This window comes from Ailuropoda melanoleuca, chromosome 13, assembly GCF_002007445.2.
Source record: "Ailuropoda melanoleuca isolate Jingjing chromosome 13, ASM200744v2, whole genome shotgun sequence".
Lineage (NCBI taxonomy): Eukaryota > Metazoa > Chordata > Mammalia > Carnivora > Ursidae > Ailuropoda > Ailuropoda melanoleuca.
Genome location: NC_048230.1, coordinates 38,973,049 through 38,993,399, shown reverse-complemented (window position 1 = coordinate 38,993,399; position 20,351 = coordinate 38,973,049). Strand labels below are relative to the sequence as shown.

General features: G+C 59.2%; 2 protein-coding genes across 2 annotated transcripts in view; one reads left to right on the top strand and one right to left on the bottom strand.

Moving 5' to 3' along the window:
• Positions 1 to 8,518: 8,518 nt before the first annotated feature.
• On the bottom strand, positions 8,519 to 12,471 carry GPR142 (G protein-coupled receptor 142). Its single transcript, XM_034641040.1, has 3 exons — positions 11,873 to 12,471; positions 10,873 to 11,031; positions 8,519 to 10,212 (listed from the first exon to the last, which is right to left on the bottom strand). The coding sequence occupies exons 1-3, from the start codon at positions 11,895 to 11,897 to the stop codon at positions 9,341 to 9,343; spliced, it is 1,056 nt and encodes a 351-aa protein (XP_034496931.1). The 5' UTR covers positions 11,898 to 12,471; the 3' UTR covers positions 8,519 to 9,340.
• Positions 12,472 to 16,475: 4,004 nt separating this feature from the next.
• BTBD17 (BTB domain containing 17) overlaps positions 16,476 to 20,351 on the top strand; it is a 4,795-nt gene continuing 919 nt past the window's right edge. Inside the window, exons 1-3 of the mRNA XM_034640754.1 lie at positions 16,476 to 16,744; positions 18,101 to 18,377; positions 19,962 to 20,349. Of these exons, the coding sequence (XP_034496645.1) occupies positions 16,660 to 16,744; positions 18,101 to 18,377; positions 19,962 to 20,349 (750 nt within the window). The 5' untranslated portion in view covers positions 16,476 to 16,659. The remainder of the gene's footprint in view (positions 16,745 to 18,100; positions 18,378 to 19,961; positions 20,350 to 20,351) is intronic.

The following is a 20,351-nucleotide window of genomic DNA, read 5'->3' as shown; positions in this document are numbered from 1 at the left end:
GGCTTTGGGTCTGAGAAGCCTCTGTCAGGTTGTGACCACACCCCTTGTGTGTGCGTGTGTGTGTGTGTGTGTGTGTGTGTGTGTGTGTGTGTTTGCGCCCTCGGGCATGCAGACCTCAGAAGGCAGAACCAAGCCCTTGGAAAAATCAACAGCCACACCTGTTGCTCACCCAAAATCTCTTTCCTTCATAGGTGTGGCCCATCCACTCGAGGTGGGAGAGGACCTGAGGCTGGCGGGGGAGGGGCCACGACAGGTGGGGAAGCGGTGGTGGGGAGAGGGGGGCCCACACACACAGTGGCCACATTCAGAAGTGATTTCTCCTGCTTCTTTCCAAGGGACCAAGGAGCCACCTTGACCTACCTGACCAGCATAACCCAGGGGAGGCGGCCTTAATCCTGGCCTCTCTTGGGCTCAAAAGAATCCAGATCACAATAGGTAGGGTTAGATTACTCGGGCCAGCAACTCACTTCGCAGATACAGAAACTGGGACTTGCAGAGGCCCGGGGCCTGGGGCCAGTATGGGATACACACTGGCAGCCAGGTCACCTGACCCCCAGGTCGCCTGACCTCCCAGGATGTCTGACCTCAACCCTCCAGGTCACCTGACCTCTCAGACCACTGCTCTTCCCCTGCTGTGTGGTTTTCCCTATATGGAAAATCCCTTTCACTGTGCTACTTAAAATAATTGTGGGGCATCCCGATGGGGTGGGGGCCAGTGGCAGGAGCAGTGAAAGAATTCCCCCAAGGCAGAACAAAAGAGAAGTTTATTGCATACACGGCAAGGGGCAGCGGGCAGGACGGCAAAGGAGAGTCTGTCTACCATGAGGTGGTGGCGAGGGGCTATAGTTATAGGGTGGAGTGAGGGAGTATGGGGACAGGTGGAATTTTCCCTTTTTTGGTAACTGAGGAATTGTGCCTGGTTGTAAGTAGCCCATTGCTCAGTTAGGGCTTATGGCTTAATGAGGCTGTTTGCATCTGCCCAGTGGCCACTGTGGGGCCCTTTTGCCTTGTTCGACTTTCCAATGCTCGAGCCTGTTGTCTAAAAGTGTCCTCTACAATAATCAAGGAGTAACTCTTGAGGACAAGGATGGAGATCATGGGGTCACCTTAGAATTCTGCCATCCATAGGGCCTGAAGCTCCTGTCCCCCTCCCTGGCCTCACCCCCAGGCCAGATCCTGGGAGGAAGGAGCCTCCTCCACCATTGGCTGCCCCTATCAATCAGTGAGATGGACCAGCATCCCTAGTACATGGATTATTAACAGTGGAATGGGCGGTGGGGTGGACAGACCCGCAGGCAGACTGCTCTTGTATCCCAGAGGCTGGTTCCCTTCTGCCCCAACTGGCAGGAAACCACAGGTCTCAGGCTGTAGTTTCAACTTTCAACTCAGGAGTGCGAGATACCCATAGGATGCCAGAGAGGAGAGAGCCTGGAACTCGGCCGTTCTCAGCGCAGGTGCCACGGCAGCCAGGACACCCCCGCTCTGTTTTTGCATTTCTATCTGATTTCCTTGCTGACATCCTAAAAATGAGTATTCACTCATTTAATAAGTATTTATGGAGAGCATGCACAAAGTATCAGGGTAGGAGCTGGAGGCAAGGTGGCCAGAAGCTTGCCTTCAGAAGACTGGATGGAAAATGTTGTGCACAAAACCAGTGGGTTCTTGTCCAAGTTCTGAAACTTACTGGCTCCGTGACCGAGCTGTCACCTAACCTTTCCAATTTCTGGTTTGCTTGCCTGAAAAACTGGGCTGATACCCACCGGTTGTTGGTGACAGACTGAATCTACAGATGGACAATGGCCAGACCATCTATAAAAATAGAACTGTGACCCACAATCCTGCAGCGACCAGCTCAGGAATCCAGTCGTGGTTTGCAGGAAGCGGCCCCGGAAGCCGGCCTGCTAGCTGTGAGTCAGAAGTGTAGGGCACCAGACAACTATCTCTAGCAACTGGTCCCCAGAAGTCAAACATTAACCCTGTAACAATGGGCCCCAAGTAGTCCGGATGTGATTAATGAGCGACAGCTTCCCCCATTCTTCTCCCTGCTTAGGACCAACCAGAGAAGACCAAATCTGCATCTCACTGCTCGATCACGCAGGATGCCCAGTGCCTAGTTAGGGCCCCTTGCAGCCGCCCTGGCCCTGGTCCCTAGCCTCCCATCAGGGCACAACTGAGGTCTTCCATTTGTTCCACTACCAGCTTTCCTGGTCCCCGTCCCCCTCGACTCCCCGTCCAGCACAGGTGATGGTGGCGGACTCCTCGTAGCAAGCTCCAAAGCACCAGCCTTTGCTGGTTCTCCTGTGGGTGGCTTTCATTTATTCCCCTACTGGGGTCAAAGTCAGGGGACATGGGAGTTGGTTGAGTCCAGGACTTCTAGAAATGCAAGGTGAAAGATTGCCGGTAGGAAGGCTCCCCGCGAGGACCAGAGTAGGTGTCCTGGGAAGGGAAGCAGCTCGAGCCTCTTGACCTCACCGCTGAACTTGCTCCAGGCCACTGATCTGAGCTCCGATGGGGACAGTACTGGGGGCGGCCTCCTCCAGGCCTGTTCTCCTCCCATGCAGCCGTGGAAGCACCATAAGGACAGTCCCCAGTGTCCTTGGCACTAGAAGTGCCAGCTATGGCAGAATGAGCAAATCGGGGATTCGGGCAGTAAGGCCCGGCTACCAAGGACCACCAGGGCAGGTGGCTTTCTGGGCCCATCCCCAACTACGCCTTGCCTTCAGATGACCTCTGGGCACATGTCCAGCATCTAGAGGAACGCTTCTGAATGCCTGGACCCAGGCTAAGTTCCCACAGGCACAGGACGGTCAGTAGGTCAGGGAGGGCCGAAGCCCCCAGTTCAGGTAGTGGTGGAAGCTTCTCTCACCCTAGCAGTGCTCCAGGGGCCGTGGTGGGAAGGGGGAACATTCCCTCCTTCTTCCCCCAGGTCTCCTCCAAACTCAGCAGGCCCTGCAGAAGCATCTGGGCCCCTCCATCCTGGCCTCACCCTCTCTTGCCTGGACTAGCCACTGGTCTCGGGGTCTCCAGTTTCCCTCCTCGATCCATTCTCCATAGTGCCGCCACTGGGATCTTTCTAGAATACAATCCTAAGAACCTTTCAGAAGCTCGGCCTGCCACACAGAGAGAACTTTCAGGCTAGCACCAGCCCAGCTTTCCTACTTTACACCAAACTACTCACTGTTTTCACTTGACTCCAAGAGTTAGAATAAAGGGGCACGTGCTCGCGTGTACTTGGACGCGTAGACTTCCCCTCGCACGTCCCTTCTGGATCTGGGCTCTCTGCCAACTCCAGTATCTCCCCAAGCCTTGCACAATGGTGAGAAGCACAGGGCCCAGAGATAAACAGGCCCGTATCCGAGGCCTGCACCCCCCTCCCCAGCTGTGTGTTCTTTGGGCAAATTACTTAACCTCTTTGACCTTCAGTATGTCCATCTGCAAAATGGACATAGTAATCCCTGCCTGGTGCTGCTAGTGTTAGTATTCTATGAGGTGGTGCCTCCAACAGTCAAGCCTGGGACGGGGGAAAGGCTTGGAAGATGCTACCTTTTCTACAAGGTACCGCATCTGGGGCTGGGGAGCTTGCCCGTGGAAGGGACCACAGGCCCCACCTAGTCCAACCTCCACACCCTGAGGTTGGAAATGACTTTCCCAAGGTCACTCAGTGCACTGGTATCAGAGAAGGGCCAGCTGTCTTCATTGTTTGTAAAGAGGACACTCTGGGGAAGGGGTTTGGGTTCGTTGCCTCCATGAGAGTTTGGGACACAGAAAATTCTAGAAGGGTGCTACCTCCTGGTCAGGAGAACTAAGACTAAAACCAGTAACAACTGGCATGTCTTGGTGGCAGGCAATCCCTGGATCTTTTCTGGCAGGGCCTGCTGTTCACTTGGGCAAAGTGAGAGCCCATCCTTCTGTGGGCAGGGATGCCCCACCGGGAGGGAACCCTTGGAAACACTCTTCTGGCCTAGCCCCCAGCCCCACCATCTCTGTGCGCTGTCCTGGAGTGACAGTGCGGTGCCCAGCCCGGCACTCACCAGCCATCTCGTCTCTGGCCACCTCCAGCCAGGTGGGTGGGCACCCAGACCAGGAGGGACACTCTGGCAGACACTTGGTTCCCACGTCCCCAGGCCCTGGGGCCATTTCAGCAGGTGGTCCAAGGAGCTCTCCCAGAAGCCCTGCCCCATCGCCCCTCACCAGGAAGCCCTCTGATCCCAGCCCTGCTCTCCAACAATCCTCCCACGTCCCTGGGAGACTGGGTCACTTGGGTCCTTCTCCCACGGAAAAAGAGCAACGCCTTCCCCTCCTCTGCGCCTGGGCCCGGAGGCCCTCTGTGCGGCCACAGCCTACCATTCCAAGCCAGCTCGCACATCCCTGCCCCCTGTCATCCAGTGGACCCTCTCCCCTTCTACCATCCCACCCCCGTGGCACCCGCGCCCCCTCCTTGCACTGCACGGCCCTCCCCCCAGCCTCCGAGGGGTGCTGTGGCAGATCAGGGGCTGCCAGGGCATCTTGGCATTCCTAGCTCTGCCTGCTAAATATACATCCAGGCAAGTCCGGGAAGGAAAGGCCACAGACCAGTTAACTCTTTCACCTCCAGCAGCCAGCAGAGGGCCGCCATGGAGGGGTGGGCAGTCTGGTGGAGGGGTGTGCAAGGAGCCTTTGCCCAGGCTGAGCTAGAGGGTGGGCGGACAAGCAGCCCCTCACAGCAAGCCAGAGGGATGGGGTCTTGGGGTCAGGGCTCGGTGGGAGGGACCTGTGAGTAGGAGACCAGCTATGCGCTCATGGTCCCCCCCCCCATCCCTGCCCAGTAGGAGGGCAGGTGGGGGCTCCCTTGCTCATCTCATGGTGGCCTGGGGCTAAGTCAGGCCCTAACCCACTCAGCTCTCCTCTTACAGAGAAGGTGAGGCAGTGCCGAGCAGGTGGCCCACCTTCCTTGGGCAGGGGGGCAGGGGTCCCCTTTCCAGGCTACTTGGGACAGAGGTGTGAAGGCCTGGGAGGAGCCTCAGACAGGAGGCAGTGGGAGTCTCCTGCCTGGCTGGCCCTGGATCAGCCTCCACCTTCCCTTCTTCCCTAAATGGTGGGTGAGCACCCCAGCAAGGCAGCCCCAGCCTAGGCCCGCCACCTATGCTCTCAGAGGCCCACCAGGCTGTCCTAGCTAGGAATGGGGGGCTGCAGGCTGGTGAGGTCAGTGGGGCTGGCAGGGGTGGGGCGGGCAAAAGACTCCCTCCCACTTTGTGACCAGAAGCAGGAACTCAGCGGGCTCCAGGGAAGGTTCCAGGCAGGGATGGAACCACCCTGAGTTCCACCTCTGCTCATGACTCACTGCGAGGTTTGGCAGTCTCCCTCCCTCCTCACCTCCCCGGCCCCTTTCCCTCCATCCTTGTCACATGGGGCCGCTGCCAAGGCTCAGAGTCCCGTGAATGCCCAAGTGGCTGCCAGGGCCACGACCCGCTGGCCGCGGGGTGGGGCCAGGTGGAGCTGGACTAGGGTGGGGTGAGTGGGACCTCAGAGGCACTGATGGAAGGATAAGCTCCCCACAGTAGGGAAAACAGTTCCACTGAATAGGAGGCCAGCAGGAGGGTTGGCTGGACCCTGCCATGGGTGGAGGGAGGAGGCCAATGAATGGGCCCTTCACACAGTGCCATGCACAGGAAACCATTCCAACCACCAGAATGATCTGGGAAAACTGTAGTGACCTGTGGGCCCTCTGGGCTTACCAACACCAGCGTGGCAGCTGGCGTGGCTTCAGGGTGGAGGGGAGTGACGGGGCGGGGGGGGGGGGAAAAAAACGNGAATGATCTGGGAAAACTGTAGTGACCTGTGGGCCCTCTGGGCTTACCAACACCAGCGTGGCAGCTGGCGTGCCCTCCCACCCAGCCACTCCCCACGCTGGCCGAGGGCCCCAGGGCAGGCACACTTTCTTTACAGTATCTAGGATCTTTCTACAAATCTGGCTTAAAGCCCTGCGGGTCAGTTCCCATCCGGCCAGTCCTGCAGCGCCCCCTGCTGTCGGAGCCCATAGCGACAGGCGAGAGGAGGGGGTGGGCTCCCAGACCCTCTGAGGGGCTTGAGCTTCACCATTGACAAAGGAGCTGGGCGTGGGAAAGCCAAGATCCCCAAGACTCCCGGGTCAAAGGCCATCCCGTTGTTCCTGCCACCACATCTTATCATCTGACTGACCAAAGGGCTCAATGCTTAATTCAGTAAGTCCTGCTCTCTGGGGGGACCCCTCCCCAGCCTGGTTGCTGAAAACAGCAGGTCCTCCTAGAGTCTCTCCCCTTGTCCCCATCTTGCCCGCTCCCACTCCCCACCCTGGGAGGATGGGGACAGCTGTGTGCCTCTTTATTTGGACAAAAAGAAAAGGGAAAGAGCAGTAGAGCCCCTTAAGGGGAAAGCCAGAGGGAGCTGGAAGTAAACCAGCAGAGGCAGTGGGGTGGGGGGGTGGGGACACCCTGGAATCCCCGAGTGCTGACACCCACGTGGGAGAATGCAGGATGTGGCTGCAGGTAGCAGGGAATCGCGGGCAACGCTGGAAAGCCGGGCAAGCTCTGAGCCCAGGCAGGACAGAGATGCTCTGGGGCCAGTGGACGCAGCAGAGGGGACCCAGGAAGCCTGGCCAACAGCACATTTGCTCTCCTGCCAGAGCACAAGGGAAAAGGGGGCCAGCATCCCAATCAGGAGTCAGAACATAAGGAAAACTTTGCTGAACTAAGAGGTAGGCTCCGTGTGGAGCTGAGACCGTCCGTAGCGGACTCTGCAGACGGGCTGGCGAAGGAGAGAAGGGTGAACCACACCACCGTAGTCTCGTCCTCCTTCCTGAAGCCGTTGAGAGTTAATAGTAAAAATGCACGAAGGCAGCTGCAAGAGCGGTTTTAATAATACTCCACATGTCAGTGATCTGCTTATCAAAGTGATGATCTCTGCATTTCGTTCAAGGTTAGGAAGACCTTTAAAAGGAACTGTTGCTCAATCCATCTTATTAGGAAACTACGATTGTGGTTTCCAAATCTGGTAAGTCCAGGACCAAACAGTTGTAAGTGACACAAGGCATCCCTGAAGCTGCCCTTCCCCCAGTCTGCTGCCCCTGAGCCCCTGAGAGGCGCGCGGAGGGGCAGGAACCGGCAAAGACCGGCTCTCCATGAGCGGAGGGCCACATGCTCAGCATGTCCCCTCTCCCGGCTCCCATTTCCTCTGTCTGTAAAATGGTGACATACTCAGGACACAGGGTTGTTTGGAAAAACTGCTGTCGCTCCAGCCTGTGGGTTCGCGTGAGGTCACATTCATATTAACACCCTGGTTCTGGTGGCTCCACGCCCCCACCTCGTGCAAAATCTACCTGCCTCCACAGAGCCTCCCCACCTGTTTCTGGAAGTTCCTGGTTGCGTCAGTGCTCGGAAACAGGTGAGTGAAAGGGTCTTCTCGAGCACAGCCCACTGGCCAGTTGAGAGGGTCCTGTCATTGGTCTCACCCCAGCCACAGCACCGCCTTGCACGATAATGCTCTTTCCTGATACTGGACGGGCTCTCAGAGGTTTCTTAGAGTGGGAGGAAGGTCCCTCCTTCACGGTGTTCCATTTGGTTCTGCATTAGAAAGGCACCTTTCTTCCCAGTGCCTCCTTCTGTAGGCAGACTGGGCCCCTCCAGCAGGCTGGGAAGCATTGGCCCAACCTCTAAAGGCCCGCTCTTCCCCAGGATCCCTGCCCTTGCACACCCCCTTTCTAAAACAAGGCAGGGAGCCCCGGTGCAGCCACTCTTGCCCACAGCCGTATCCGTGTGCCCATGGGGGGACCCTCCGTGACCCCAACGCACTGAGGGTCAGCTTGGATCCCGCTCTGCCAGCAGTCATGGTGCCTGGGGGACCCCCTTCCTCTCTGAACTCGGTACCAGATGTGTCCCAGAATTCAGAACTTTTCGGAACACAGAAGGGTCACACGTGGCCTGTCCCTGCACTTCATCTCGGTTCCAGCAGCCACACACGCAGAGAGTCGGCTGGGAACCACTGTGTCTACACTCCCCCATCCTGCCGCAGGTCAGGTCAGGTTTTGCCACTAAATGTGACCGTGGCAAACTTGGGACAGATGTTTTGGTTTTCAGAGCTCTTTAGAATTATGGATAAAGGATGGAGGGCCTGCCTTTTCCCCTCTTGGGTATTGCTGAAGGTCCCTGGACACCCCTGTTCCGGGGAGAAGAGGAAAGCCAAGCATTTATTTTGCACTAACGGTGTGCCCCAGGTATTTCTGGCTCTTTCTGCTAGGCCATCCCGCTAAGGGGTTGGGCGCTGGTGGGCCCCGGCCTGGACCTCCCCTTCAGGGGAAAGGTTAGCTCAGGCTGACTGACTGGGAAGCAGAAAGCAGCCGCTAATGTGTTTACCCAGAGCCCAGAGCAGGTGGGAGGTCCATCTGCTAATCTCTCCCAGCTGCCTCTCCCGGCTGGCACCCTGGCGGACAGGAGACAGGGGCCCAGGAGAGGCTGGGAGGGGCCACGCAGAGCCACCCCCCCCACCCCCACCCTGATCTGCTGGGACTTCCTCCCGGTGGTGGAGAAAGAGGCCCTCCTCCAAGTGGAGTGGGCTGAGTCCTCCCTTCCCATCCCCCCTCCTGGGGCTGAGAGGGCACTTCCTGTCTCCAGAGCAGCAACAATGAAAACCCTAGGGCGATTCTGGGTCCCTGACCCTGTTCTGGCCCCAGGGCAGGGAGTTAAGTGGAAGGGAAGCAGGACTCAAGGGGTGGTGTTGCCCCAGGGCAGGGACATCTAGTCTGCTTTAAGATCACCTCTTTTCCCAAGCAGCCCCCCCCACCTTACTGGGCCAAGAGATTGGGGTCCCCTAGCCTCGAATATACCTGGGATCCTACCGATGGCTTCCTTTCATCCTGGCCTTGCCACTAGAAGCCAGAGAAGTGATGACTCAGGGAGTGAGAGGTAGGCTCTGGGGGGTGGGGGAGGGGTGGAGCTGGAAATGATTCTTAGCCCTCCGTCTGTCCATCCATCCACCCACCCATCTTGCCCTTCATTCATTCATCCAAGCCACGTTAATCCAGCCTTCATCACGTGCGGGGTGAACTGTCCCTCCCGAAGGAATGCCCAGAGCAGCTGACGCTATTAGCCTGTGCCCAGCAGAGCCCTCTCCTTGCGCCAGGAAGTGGGAATTGCCGGTGAGGCTAATGGGAGAGCTGGATAAATTGGATGCCCCCGCACCTGGGGAGCCGCCCCCCCAGGAAGGAGCCTCCCCCGCCCCGCCCTCGGATTGCAGAGGAGGGGGGTGACAAAGTTTTGTGGGCACAGCACAAAGGCAGCAGTAAATCCAGCCCTGAGCCACCCGCAAGCACCCGGGCCGGGCCCTGCCTCTACTGTTCTGCCCCTCTGGGAGGCCCTGGAGGCTTCAGCACGGAGTTCCCCACCACGCCCTCTGGCCGTGACCCCAGTGTGCAGGGCAGGTGGGCATCGTGGATGACCTCTCGGACGGTGGCCCGGAAAGTCTTGCTGACAAAGCAGTAGAGGCCGAAGTTGACCGCCGTGTTGAGCATGGCGGCCATGTTGGCCACGTCCAAGGCCAGGTGGACCCTCCAGTCCCGGTGGACGGGGGCCACATACAGGTGGTAGAGCATGACGAAGATCCGGGGTGCCCAAAGGAGGGCGAAGAGCGTGCTGACGCCCAGCAGGATGGCCGTACTCTTGCCCACCCGGGGCCGCGGCCCACTCTGGCTTCTCCTCCGCAGCCGGCAGACGATGGCCGAGTTGGTGACCAGGAAAACGCCACAAGGGATAAAATAGACCGTGAGGCAGTGAGCCCACTTGAGGACCTCGTCCAGCATGCTGGGGGGGTCCACGTCCCTCCACACGTCCAGCCACCAGTAGAAGGGGATGCCCGTGAGCAGAGCGGCGCCCAGGACAGTGACGATGGCCCGGCGGGTCCGGCCTGGGGACGAGGCGGCCCGGTGCTGCAGGGGGTGGCACAGGGCGCTGTAGCGGTCGACCGTGAGCAGGACGGCGATCCAGACTGAGGCATGGTTGGCGGCAAACTCCAGGATGTTAGCCGAGCGCACCACAGCCTGGGGCACCTGCCGGGCCAGCACGGCCCCCTGCAGGAGGAAACCCATGAACACGATGACCACCTGGGTGACGATATCCGAGGCCGTGAGCGCCAGAAGGTAGTAGTAGGAGGGCTTCCTGGTCCTGGCGGCCAGCCGGGCCAGGGCCACTGTGGTCAGGAGGTTGACTGATGGCGACAGAGGTCACAGAAGGCAGAGGCATTAGAAGGGCTGCTTAGACTGTGTTTCCAAGGTATTATCATTGTCCCTCTCTGCTGGCTGGCCCTGGCTTCTCTTTTTCTCTTTCCGGGCCCTTCTTAAAGCTCACTTTATCGGGGAGGCTCACCAGGTCAGCCCTGCCCCATCCATGCATCCACCGCAGGCCATTGACTTCACCCCGGGGGCAAGGCCTCTGCCCTACACATACGGAGAGGTGGGTAATTCCCCAAGGCCGAGACCACCTGTTCTTTCCTGCACCCACCTCCCCACCTGCCCCTAGCTCTGTTGCCCTCGGAAGCCGTGGGCCGTAGGGGAAGATTTCAACCGAGCTGAGGGCAGTCCTCCATGAACTTAGCCTAGCACAGTGCCCACTGCTGGGGTGGGGGGAGCAGAGGGTCCCTTCTGGTGAAACCTTGGCTTTAGCCATGGAACACCCCAAATCCTGGCCCCTCACTTTTACTCCCCACCATGCTTTGCTCCCCAAAGACCCAGATCACCCTATAAAGTCAAAGGGTATCCTGGAGTGTGAGATTCTGGGTCTCGGGGTCAGCACAGAGGATGGGCACCCATCGAAGGAGGACCCCCATTTCCGCCCACCCCCAGCTCCCAGAGCCCAGCTTGCCACTCACCAGGCAGCCCCAGGCCCAGCAGGGTGCTGTAGTAGATGACAGGGATGACACCCACCACACAGAGAGACCGCTCTGGGACTTCCGGCCAATGGCCTTCCCACTCCTGGCTTGGCCCACTGCCGTTGGCTGTGGGCAGCAGGGTCGTTCGTGGCGGGCCAGCTAGGGAAGGTGGAAGGGTCGGGTGAGAGCTTTAGGTCTCTCTCCAGCCTGCCCCTGCCCCTGAGAACTTTATTCCCCCCTATTCTCTGCACATGCCCCGATCAGGCCCAGCAAATGGCAATCTCTATCGCCAGGTCCAGCCCAGCCCAGCCCACCCCCCATCGGCCTGACTCCCCCATTAAAGGGAAGAAGTCCTCCGTGGCATTTCTTGATGCCGTGGACACTATTTCTCCATTGCGTTGCTCGAGGTGCGTCTTCTGCCTGGAAGGGCGGCCCCTGAAACAGGCTGGCCGGCACAGTTGGGGGGGAGCATGCAGATTCCTGGGCCTCGCTGCAGGCGGTCTGAGCCGCGGTCCAGAGTGGGGCTTGGGCGGCTGTGTTTTTAGTGAGCAGCCTCGGTGATTCACACCCACGGTGACTCACGGCAGCCACTTGGCTCTACTCAACGGCCACCCCCTCTCTCAGGAGTGACAGTACTAGGTTTCCTGCTCTTCCTCCCTACAGAACAGCCCTCTTTATAGGTTAGCACTACTGGAGCTGGGATGGCCCTGGGTTTCAGATGGGGAAACTGAGTCCAGAGGAGTAAGGTGACCACCTACTTGGATCCTTGCTCTCCTCAGCCCCCACTTTAGGTCCAGCTTTGGATTTCCTGCTGAAGCCCTCCCCCCAGACATCCCTGCCCTCCCCTGATGTCGTTCCCCCCCCACCCCCCGCCCCAGCTAAACCTAGTTTCCCCATCCACCGCTCATTGGTGATCAGCATTAAGCCTCTCGATTCCTCACCTGTTCCTCACCTGCCTGCCACTGTCCTCTCCCCTCCCACCTCATTCTGGATACTTTACCTGCCTCCTGCCCCTTAAGCGTCATGCTCCTGGGTTCTGAATCCTAGGTCACCTCGTGGCTTTTCTGGGGGTCCCCGCAGCTCCCTCCCAGCATCACCAGCTCTCCAAGGGGGTGGTTTGCCCTACGATTCTTCCCGCAGCACTGAGACTGAGCCGGTCAGTGCAGAGAGGTGGGGTGGTGGGAGGAGGGAGGAGGAGGAAGGAAAGGGTGGGGCCAAGGCTCAGGGGAATGAGTCTCTACAGTGGATACCGCTTGGAGCAAACCAGGATCCCCGAGGGTGCACAGGCAGGGGTCAGGCTGAGAGGGAGGCCTCGAAGAGGGGGCTGGACTGGGTCTCTGGATAGGCTGCCTTGTGCGCCAGGGCACTCTGGGGCCTGGGCTGGGCTCAGCGGGCATTTACATCCTGAGGGTGAGTACTTCAGGACAAGGCAGAAGGATCCCATCTGTGGCGTCAAAGAGAGGAGGGAACCAGTGCAGGGTTGAGGCCGCGACGGGCAGGGCCCAGATCTAGAGAGAGGCCTCATGGGCCAGGTCTGAAGGAGTCAGTCCTGTAGCAGCAGTGACAGGCAGTGGGATGAGGAGCAGGCTCTCTGGGGGCTTTGGGCCTGGAAGGGGGCAGGAAGCCGTGTGCAGGGGTGACAGTGACCACCAGGAGAGGCCTGACCAGGCTGCTAGCCGCTCTGAGAATCCAAGACCCAGTGACCCCATAAGCTGTTGTTTTCCTAGGCTTGGTGAAAAGGACCACCCCCCCAGGAATATTAGTCGCTGGCAAATAATCAGCAGCAGGTGCAGTGAGCGCTTTGGGGAGGCCGGAATCTGTGCCCACTGGCTCTCCCCACCCCCATTGGGGAAGTGACCAGAGCAGCCCACAGTGGGCACCAGGGACAAACGTGTGGCCCGACTCCAGAGGAGAGCTGAGGTACAGCCTGGAATCACTTCCCATGCCCATCTCTGGGAATGTCGCAGAGCTGGCTTCTGGGCTCCCACATCTGGGGCTGGGGCTACCTGGACCCTCAGCCCCACTCCCACCTTCACACCCACCCTGGGCTATCACAGGGGACTTGCTGCCCCCTGGTGGCCGTATTCTGACTCTGCAGGCCTACCGAGAGCCCACAGGCTTTGGCCAGGTCCTCTGGGGGGCACAGAGAGACCAGAACAGACACGACCCACTCAGATTCCCAGGCCGTGTCTGGGACCCCAGCCCCAGAGAATGCAAGAAGCACAGAAAATTCCCCAGGCCACCACCTGCCTGCACCACGAGGCTGTGGGTGAACGAGGCGCTGCTTACAGTCAAGTCAAAAAGACCAAGCGTGTGGGAGGGGCTCCGACAACGTCTCCTGAGCACTTAACTCTTGTTCTTACACTTGTCACCCTCATGGCAGCCCCACGAGCTAACTTGGTGACCTCCATTCATACAAGAGGGGACGGAGGCTCAGAGAAGTTGGGCAACTAGGCTAGGGCCGCAGAGCCACCGTGTGGCAGTGGGGATTTGAACTCAGGTCTGTTCCTTCCCCAGAGCCGTTCGCTTGTCCCCGCCTCACACAACCTTCCCCTGAAGAACAGGTGCACAGGCAGGAAGAGGCCACTGTGAGCCCAGGCTTTAGGGAGGAAGGGGACACGGGTCAGACCGAGCACTCAGAAAGGGAGGGGCATTGCCGTCGGGGGAAGAGTGCGCTTGCCGGTGCTGGGGCGGGACAGTGGATCTGCCACTGTGACAGCACAGCCGGGCTTCCCGGAAGCTTCCAGCAGCCTGTGACTTACTTCTGGGAAAGACTCCTTCTTGTTTATTATTAGTGTGCTCCCCTGAGTACACGGGCCTGGAACCTAAACTCAGGATCCCCTGTGTCCCAATCTAAGTGTCTGAAGGCACCCTAGCTCAGGAAGGGAGATGTTCCAGACCTAAGGGAGTCCCAGCCCTACCCCACTCTAGGTCGGGCTGGGTCGGGGGGCCCACCGCTCTGGGGTGGGTGTTACCCCCATCCAGGGTCTCATCACCCCTTCCGCACATTCAGAAAACCTTTATCCTTCCCTGAGCTCGCAAGAATTTTCAGTGGCATCTACAGACTAGAGATTGCCCAGGGGGGAACATATCTGTCTGAAATAGCTTCCCATGTAGGGACCCAGTGGAGGGTCCTGGGAAGAAAAGGCAAGCAGAAAAGTGGTGTTTGAATCCCGGCTGCCGTGAGATCTCAGATGAGTCACTTAGGTCATAAACACTCTTTGTCTCGGGCAGGAAGTAGCTGTCCTCTCTGGGAATTGTTCTAGCCTGTGAGCTCATCAGACTTGCTCTCAAGGAATGATGGAGCTTCCAGAACCACAGGGCAAAATAAAACGGAGTGTCTCACAGCCTCTTGTCTTAACGGCTGTGCAGGGCAAATGCCCTCCTTTCTCCTCCTGCTCCAAGACTCACACACCACACACACACACACACACTCTCACATGCACACGCATGCACATACGTGTGCGTGCATGCAGGCATGCACCCCAACAACTCTCAGACTAAGAAACCGAGAACAGAGGATGCCTATTTCTGGAAAGTCAGTTTCTAAATCGGTAGNCTCCTGCTCCAAGACTCCACACACACACACACACACACACACACTCTCACGTGCACACGCACGCACATACGTGTGCATGCCTGCATGCACAACAACTCTCAGACTAAGAAACCGAGAACAGAGGATGCCTATTTCTGGAAAGTCAGTTTCTAAATCGGTAGAGGAGGTTCAGGGACAATGGAGCTGGGGCCTCTCAGAGTTGGGGGTCAGAGGTGACCCTTTGAGTCTTCTCGGGAATCTGGGTCCTCCCATCCCTGCACACTGGAAGTGGCAGGCATCTAACTCCGGGAGTAAATCTTAGCTTGGAGTGTACATGACAATCACCCAGCGTGCTTAGAAAATACAGGCGTCCTGGCTTCTAAGTAGAGCACAGGAGATTCCAACACAAGGGGCTATACCTTCTAGAAAGGCAGATGCAGCCCCAAGGAGGCTAGAGTTAAGAAGAGTTTACCGACAGCCGGTCTTCTGAGTAGTGGGTTCTCTTACCAACGTCTCTTTATCATGGATAATGTTCCTCCCGAAAAGAATTGCATATGGAAGCAGCGATGCTCTCAGAGGCCCGGAACCCCATCACGCCGAGGCTCTGTCTTGCTGGGCTGGGCCGGGGAGGTGGTACGCTCCATGGGAAGGGCAGGCAGGCAGCCAAGGGATGGTGGATCTGGATGAGGGGAGCCAGGCGTGAAGGTCAGGGCAGCCGGGAGGGGTTTCCGCTGGGCTGGATAGCTCCATGTCTGCCAACCCGGACGAGGAAGGTGCCAGACCCAGTTCTTGCTCTCTCTGCAGCTCTGGAGAGGGGGCGGGGCTGTCGGTGTCTCTGGGCCAGCTGGGAGCACAAATCAATGCATGGAGCTGGTGCCTGGGATCCAGAGAGCAAGGGAGGGCAGGCTCCAACCCCAGTCAAGGACCCAGCCTCAGGGCGGAAATTGAGCTGGATCTCTCGGTCCATTGGTTCATCGAGCTTAAAGGAGTCCATCCCAGGAAGAGCTGGGCCAGGCCCCACTTGCTCCCCAAAAAGGTGAGGTCTCAACAGGACACATGGACCCACCCACTCCCCTTGGGCTCTAGACCCCACTCTCCTTTCTCTACTCCTTTGGATTTGGAAGAGCGCTCCTCCGCACTGACCCCACCACGACTGTGACCTGGCTCTCTGCCTCAATTTCTCCTACAGTTAGGGTGGGATGCCGGGTCTGCTCTGTGTCTCCTTGGAACTCTGGGAAGGGAAACATTACATTTGGAAGTGAGAAACTGGTAAAAAAAAAAAAAAAAAGCCTTCCAAGAGGTAAGCCTAGAGACCTGAGGCGAGTTAAAGGAAGTGACAGGCAGACAGGTGCCCATCTCAGCATCTCTAGTCCCCGAGCCCAGATTTGTGCCACTTGGGCACAGGGGTGGGCTGTCTGCCGAGGGTCAGCCTCTTGCAAGGGGGCCAGCCCTGCTCTGGGCAGAGGGCCTCCCAGGCAGAGGGGCACGGCGTGGCGTGTAACTCTCTGTGCCCAGCCCTGCCATCTTGGTTCCCCTGATCCTGGGGGGGGATGGTCACAGTCCCCAGGGGGCCTCTCTGTAGACCCATCACCCTCCCAGAGCAGGCCAGGAACATGCTTCGACAAGAAACACGAAAGTGATACCAGTTATCCCGTGGGCCCCTATTTGAGACCCTTGCCCTGCTTTCTGAAGAGCTAGCCCACCCCAAAACGGAAGAAGGGGAGGGATGGGGGCCTGAGCCACTGCTTCCCTCTCCTCCTCCAGGCCCTTCCTTTGCAGGCCGCTCACCATGACACTTTAGCCAAGATGTTGCCAAGCACGCTCTGTGCCAGGACGGAGACACGGCCTGGGGGTTGGGGGAGGGGACTGGGGACCCTCCAGGCCAGCAGCTGCCAGAGGTCCTGGAGCCCCTGGCCTGCCCTGTGGAGAGCCTAAAACCTCCCAGGAGAGAAACGACTAGCTCTGTTGGGTGGTGGAAGATGTGGGGGAGGGTGCCGGATCTGTCCCCCTCAGGGGCCCATGGGCAGCACAATAGCCCCAGGCTGCCACTCTCTGGCTTAAGTGGTTGCCTGGGCAACAGCTGGGGCCAGTTTCCACCAATCCTCAGCAGAGGCTGGGTGGGGGGAGGGAAGCTGGCTGGGAAGGGGGTGCCATCCCCTTGTGCTGAATCCTATATAAGGAGGAGGGATGTGAGCACAGTGGTCTGGGCCTCCCTGTCCCTCCAGTGAGCTCAGGGGCAGGGCACAAAGATGCTTCGTTTGGGCTCTGCCAAGCCTGGGTCCTGGGCCAGCTTCTGGGCCATCCTGACCTTGGTGGGTCTGGCCACTCGAGCAGGTGAGTGGGCAGTGGGGGGGGTGGAGGGCAGGGAAGAGGGGCAGGACCTTTCGGCCCTAGCTGCACGGGCTGGGAGGGGGCGGTGCCCAGCTCTACAGAGGAGGGCCGCCTGCCTCAGAGGGAAGAAGGACTGGGGAGGCAGGCGGGGCTCTTACGGACAAGAAGATCCTTCCACTGTCCATTGTCCCAGGTCCTTCAAAGAGACAGCTTGGGGAGGTGGGGCTGGGGAATTAACCGCCCACCCACCTCTCACCGTCCCCTTCTCCCTGTCTCCCTGTCTCTTACACGCAGATGCTCTGCTCTCGCGTGAGCCTTCTCTCTGGTAGTCCACATGGGCCCGTGTGTGTGTGTGCGCGTGTGTGTGTTGGGGCAGGTGCTCGTGGGCTGCCGCCAGACACCCACCTTGTCTCCGTCCCCGGCTCCTCACACTGTCCTCTCTTCGGGGAAGCTGCCGGCAGCGTTTTCTGTGCCTGAGTTTTCTGTAACAGAGTGCATGTCCCCATCTGACCCTCACGGCATCCCTGGAAACACGAGAGAAGGGCCCAGGGTGGCCATCCTGGCAGGCTCGACACAGGGGCCGTGAGAGTCCCCTTCCAGCACCAGCTCGCCCTCTGTGTTTTCTCTGGTCCCCCACAAGCCACCTGCTGCCAGTGGACTTCAGTCTCAGAGGGCAGGACCCAGGAGGGCAGCTGGGCCTGGAAACAGTTTCCCCTCCTGCTGGCAGCCTCCTCTCATGCTCTGCCTCCCCCCCCACTGCTCCCAGCACCCCCAGCCCATCCTTTTTAAGGGCTTGTGCAGGGCTGGTGCCTGTCCTCTGGCTGGCGCCTTCTCGTCACTTCCTCAGGGAGCCATCCCTCATTTCGGCCCCTCAAGTCGCCCTATCCTGACTACTGTCACCTCCTTACTCATCACAATCCCACACTAGAGTGCTGGTATGTGCACTGCATGCCCGTTGAAGGAGCTGGTAGGTGCTTGTCTCAGGAGGTGAGGGGCGGGTTCCTCAACCCTTGCCTGGCTCTCTGGCGTCATGGAGACCAGTTCTGGAGCATTCTGTCCCACACTGGTTCACGATCTCTCCCCCCTTGTAGGAGCCTCCTCTCAGGGGCTGCTCAGGGTCAGGCTGACAAGCTTCCCCACCCGGGAAGTGCTTGTGCGCGTGCACACACACACGCGCGTGCGTACATGCATCCGTGGGCTCCACGGGCACAGACAGGAGTGCACGTGGCCTCCCCAGGCCCGCCTGCCCTCCGCCCGCACCCAAGCACACGCGCCTCCAGCGGGTCCCTCCGCACCCCTGGCTGGCACCCCCCGGGCCCAGGCGCCTTCTCAGCCGTGCCGTGTTCCTTCCCGCCGCAGCTCAGAGAGCCGATGTCAGCGGCGAGGCCACGGGCACCTCCATCAACCACTCCCAGACGCTGCTCCACCGCTTGCAGGAGCTGCTGCGGCAGGGGAACGCGAGCGATGTGGTTCTGCGGGTGCAGGCGGCGGGGACCGACGAGGTCCGCGTCTTCCACACGCACCGCCTGCTGCTCGGCCTGCACAGCGAGCTGTTCCGGGAGCTGCTGAGTAACCAGAGCGAGGTGGTGCTGCAGGAGCCCCGGGACTGTGCTGCTGTCTTCGACAAGTTCATTAGGTGGGCGAGGAGCAGGGGGGCTTCCTCCCTTTCCGAGGCCCTGGCTTCTCAGCTCAGGGGTCCCAGCAGCGTGGGCACCTCAGAGGACATTCTGTCCATCCCCCAGAGGTCATCAGGATGACGGGGCCTCCGCCTTATATTCGTCCCTCCTCCCGCTGCCCTCCCGCGAGCTGCAGCGTGACTCCCTGGCCTTTGCCTGCAAGCTCTGTGTGCCTTGACGCCAGTTGCCAAGTGCTCTCAGAGCTGTTTCCAAACCTGGTCTTGTGAGCTTTTAAAAACTGCAGATTCCCGGATCCCGCTCTGGATCTTCAGCTGCAGGTCTGGGGTTGGGCCCAGCAGTGATTTGTTTTTTTGTTTTGTTTTGTTTTTTTTAATTTTAATTTTTTTTTTTTTTTAAAGCCTCCATGTGGCTTTAGTGTCTGACCAGGTTTCTGAACAGCAGGGCCAGGGGGAGTAAGCAGCTCTCTCCCATCCCCGCTCCCAGCCGGTGGGCCGCACAGGGGGCACCATTCACACTATTGTGGGAGAAAGGAACCCTGTTTAAATGGTTTATTTATTAAAGATTTTTGTGTATTTATTTGAGAGAGAGAGAGAGCAGAGCAGGAGGGAGGGGCAGAGAGAGAAGCAGGCTCCCTGCTGAGCAGGGAGCTCACATGGGCTCTATCCCTAGACGCCTGGATGGTGACCCGAGCCGAAGGCAGACGCTTAACTGACTGAGCCACCCAGGCGCCCCTGTTTTAACGCTTTAGACAAGATGGCTGCAGAATGCCAGGCAGTCGGAAGAGGGTTAACACAGAAGGGCACTGGGTCTTCTCCCCAAGAGTCAGATCTATCAAAGCAGCCTTTCGGGAGCCCCATCCTGTGCCTCTGCTGACCTCTGATTGGCTAGAATTTAGTCACATGGCCATGCTCTCTCTAAGGGAGGCTGAGAACCATCTTTTATTCCCAGAGGAAAATAGTGGGACTAAAATGCAGGGGAAAGGGAAGACGTGGGTGTTGGTGCGCCTGTGGGCAGCTCTGGTGGGGACCTGGCAGGAAGGGTGTGCAGAGTGATGGGAGCAGATGGGGATAGGAAGTAAGCAAGCAAGACCCACAACAGAAAAGATCCAGTGAGAAAGATGAGCTGGCGGGAAGAGGAGGAAGGTGGAGGGAATTAACCTGTGCCGATGGCCTGCTTTGTAGCAAGTCCAGTTCGCTCTTCCCCAACTGTCACAATGACCCTGTTACCCCCTTTCCCGGATGATTAGCATAAGGTTCAGTGAAGTTACGTGACTTGCCCACTTGCAGGTGCAGTATGGGTCTGAGCCCAGGGTGGTAAAGCCCACGATGGCAGGAGCCTCCTTTGTCTTGTGCCTCGTAGATGCTCAGTAACTAATTACATGCTGTTTCCACGTCCCTACGAGAAACGGTCCTTGAGAGGAAGACAGGAAGCCTCAGGGCCCACTGCTCCGCGTGCACCCCTGACCACAGTGCTCTCCACCCCAGGCTGGGTCCCCTTTGGGGTGTGTGTGTGGGGTGGGGTGGGGGCAGAGCCGGCCCTGCCCTGCCCTGCCCCTGCCCCATCTCTGCGTGCCCCTCCCGCAGGTACCTCTACTGTGGGGAGCTGACCGTGCTGCTGGCCCAGGCCATCCCCCTGCACAGGCTGGCCACCAAGTACGGCGTGGCCTCCCTGCAGCGCGGCGTGGCCGACTACATGCGCGCGCACCTGGCGGGCGGCGCGGGCCCTGCGGTGGGCTGGTACCACTACGCCGTCAACACCGGGGACGAGGCCCTGCGGCAGAGCTGTCTGCAGTTCCTGGCCTGGAACCTGTCGGCCGTGGCGGCGAGCGCAGAGTGGGGCGCCGTGAGCCCCGAGCTGCTGGCGCAGCTCCTGCCGCGCTCGGACCTGGTGCTGCAGGACGAGCTGGAGCTGTTCCACGCGCTCGAGGCGTGGCTGGGCCGCACCCGGCCGCCCCCAGCCGTGGCCGAGCGCGT

What these genes read in the sequence shown, in the direction of transcription:
- GPR142 (XM_034641040.1), bottom strand. Translation starts at nt 11,897, where the DNA reads ATGACGCTTAAGGGGCAGGAGGCAG. An exon ending in GCTTAAGGGGCAGGAGGCAG is followed by an intron (nt 11,032 to 11,872) that starts GTAAAGTATCCA and finishes CACCTTCCCTAG; the next exon opens with CTGGCCCGCCACGAACGACC. An exon ending in GCTGGGCCTGGGGCTGCCTG is followed by an intron (nt 10,213 to 10,872) that starts GTGAGTGGCAAG and finishes TGTCGCCATCAG; the next exon opens with TCAACCTCCTGACCACAGTG.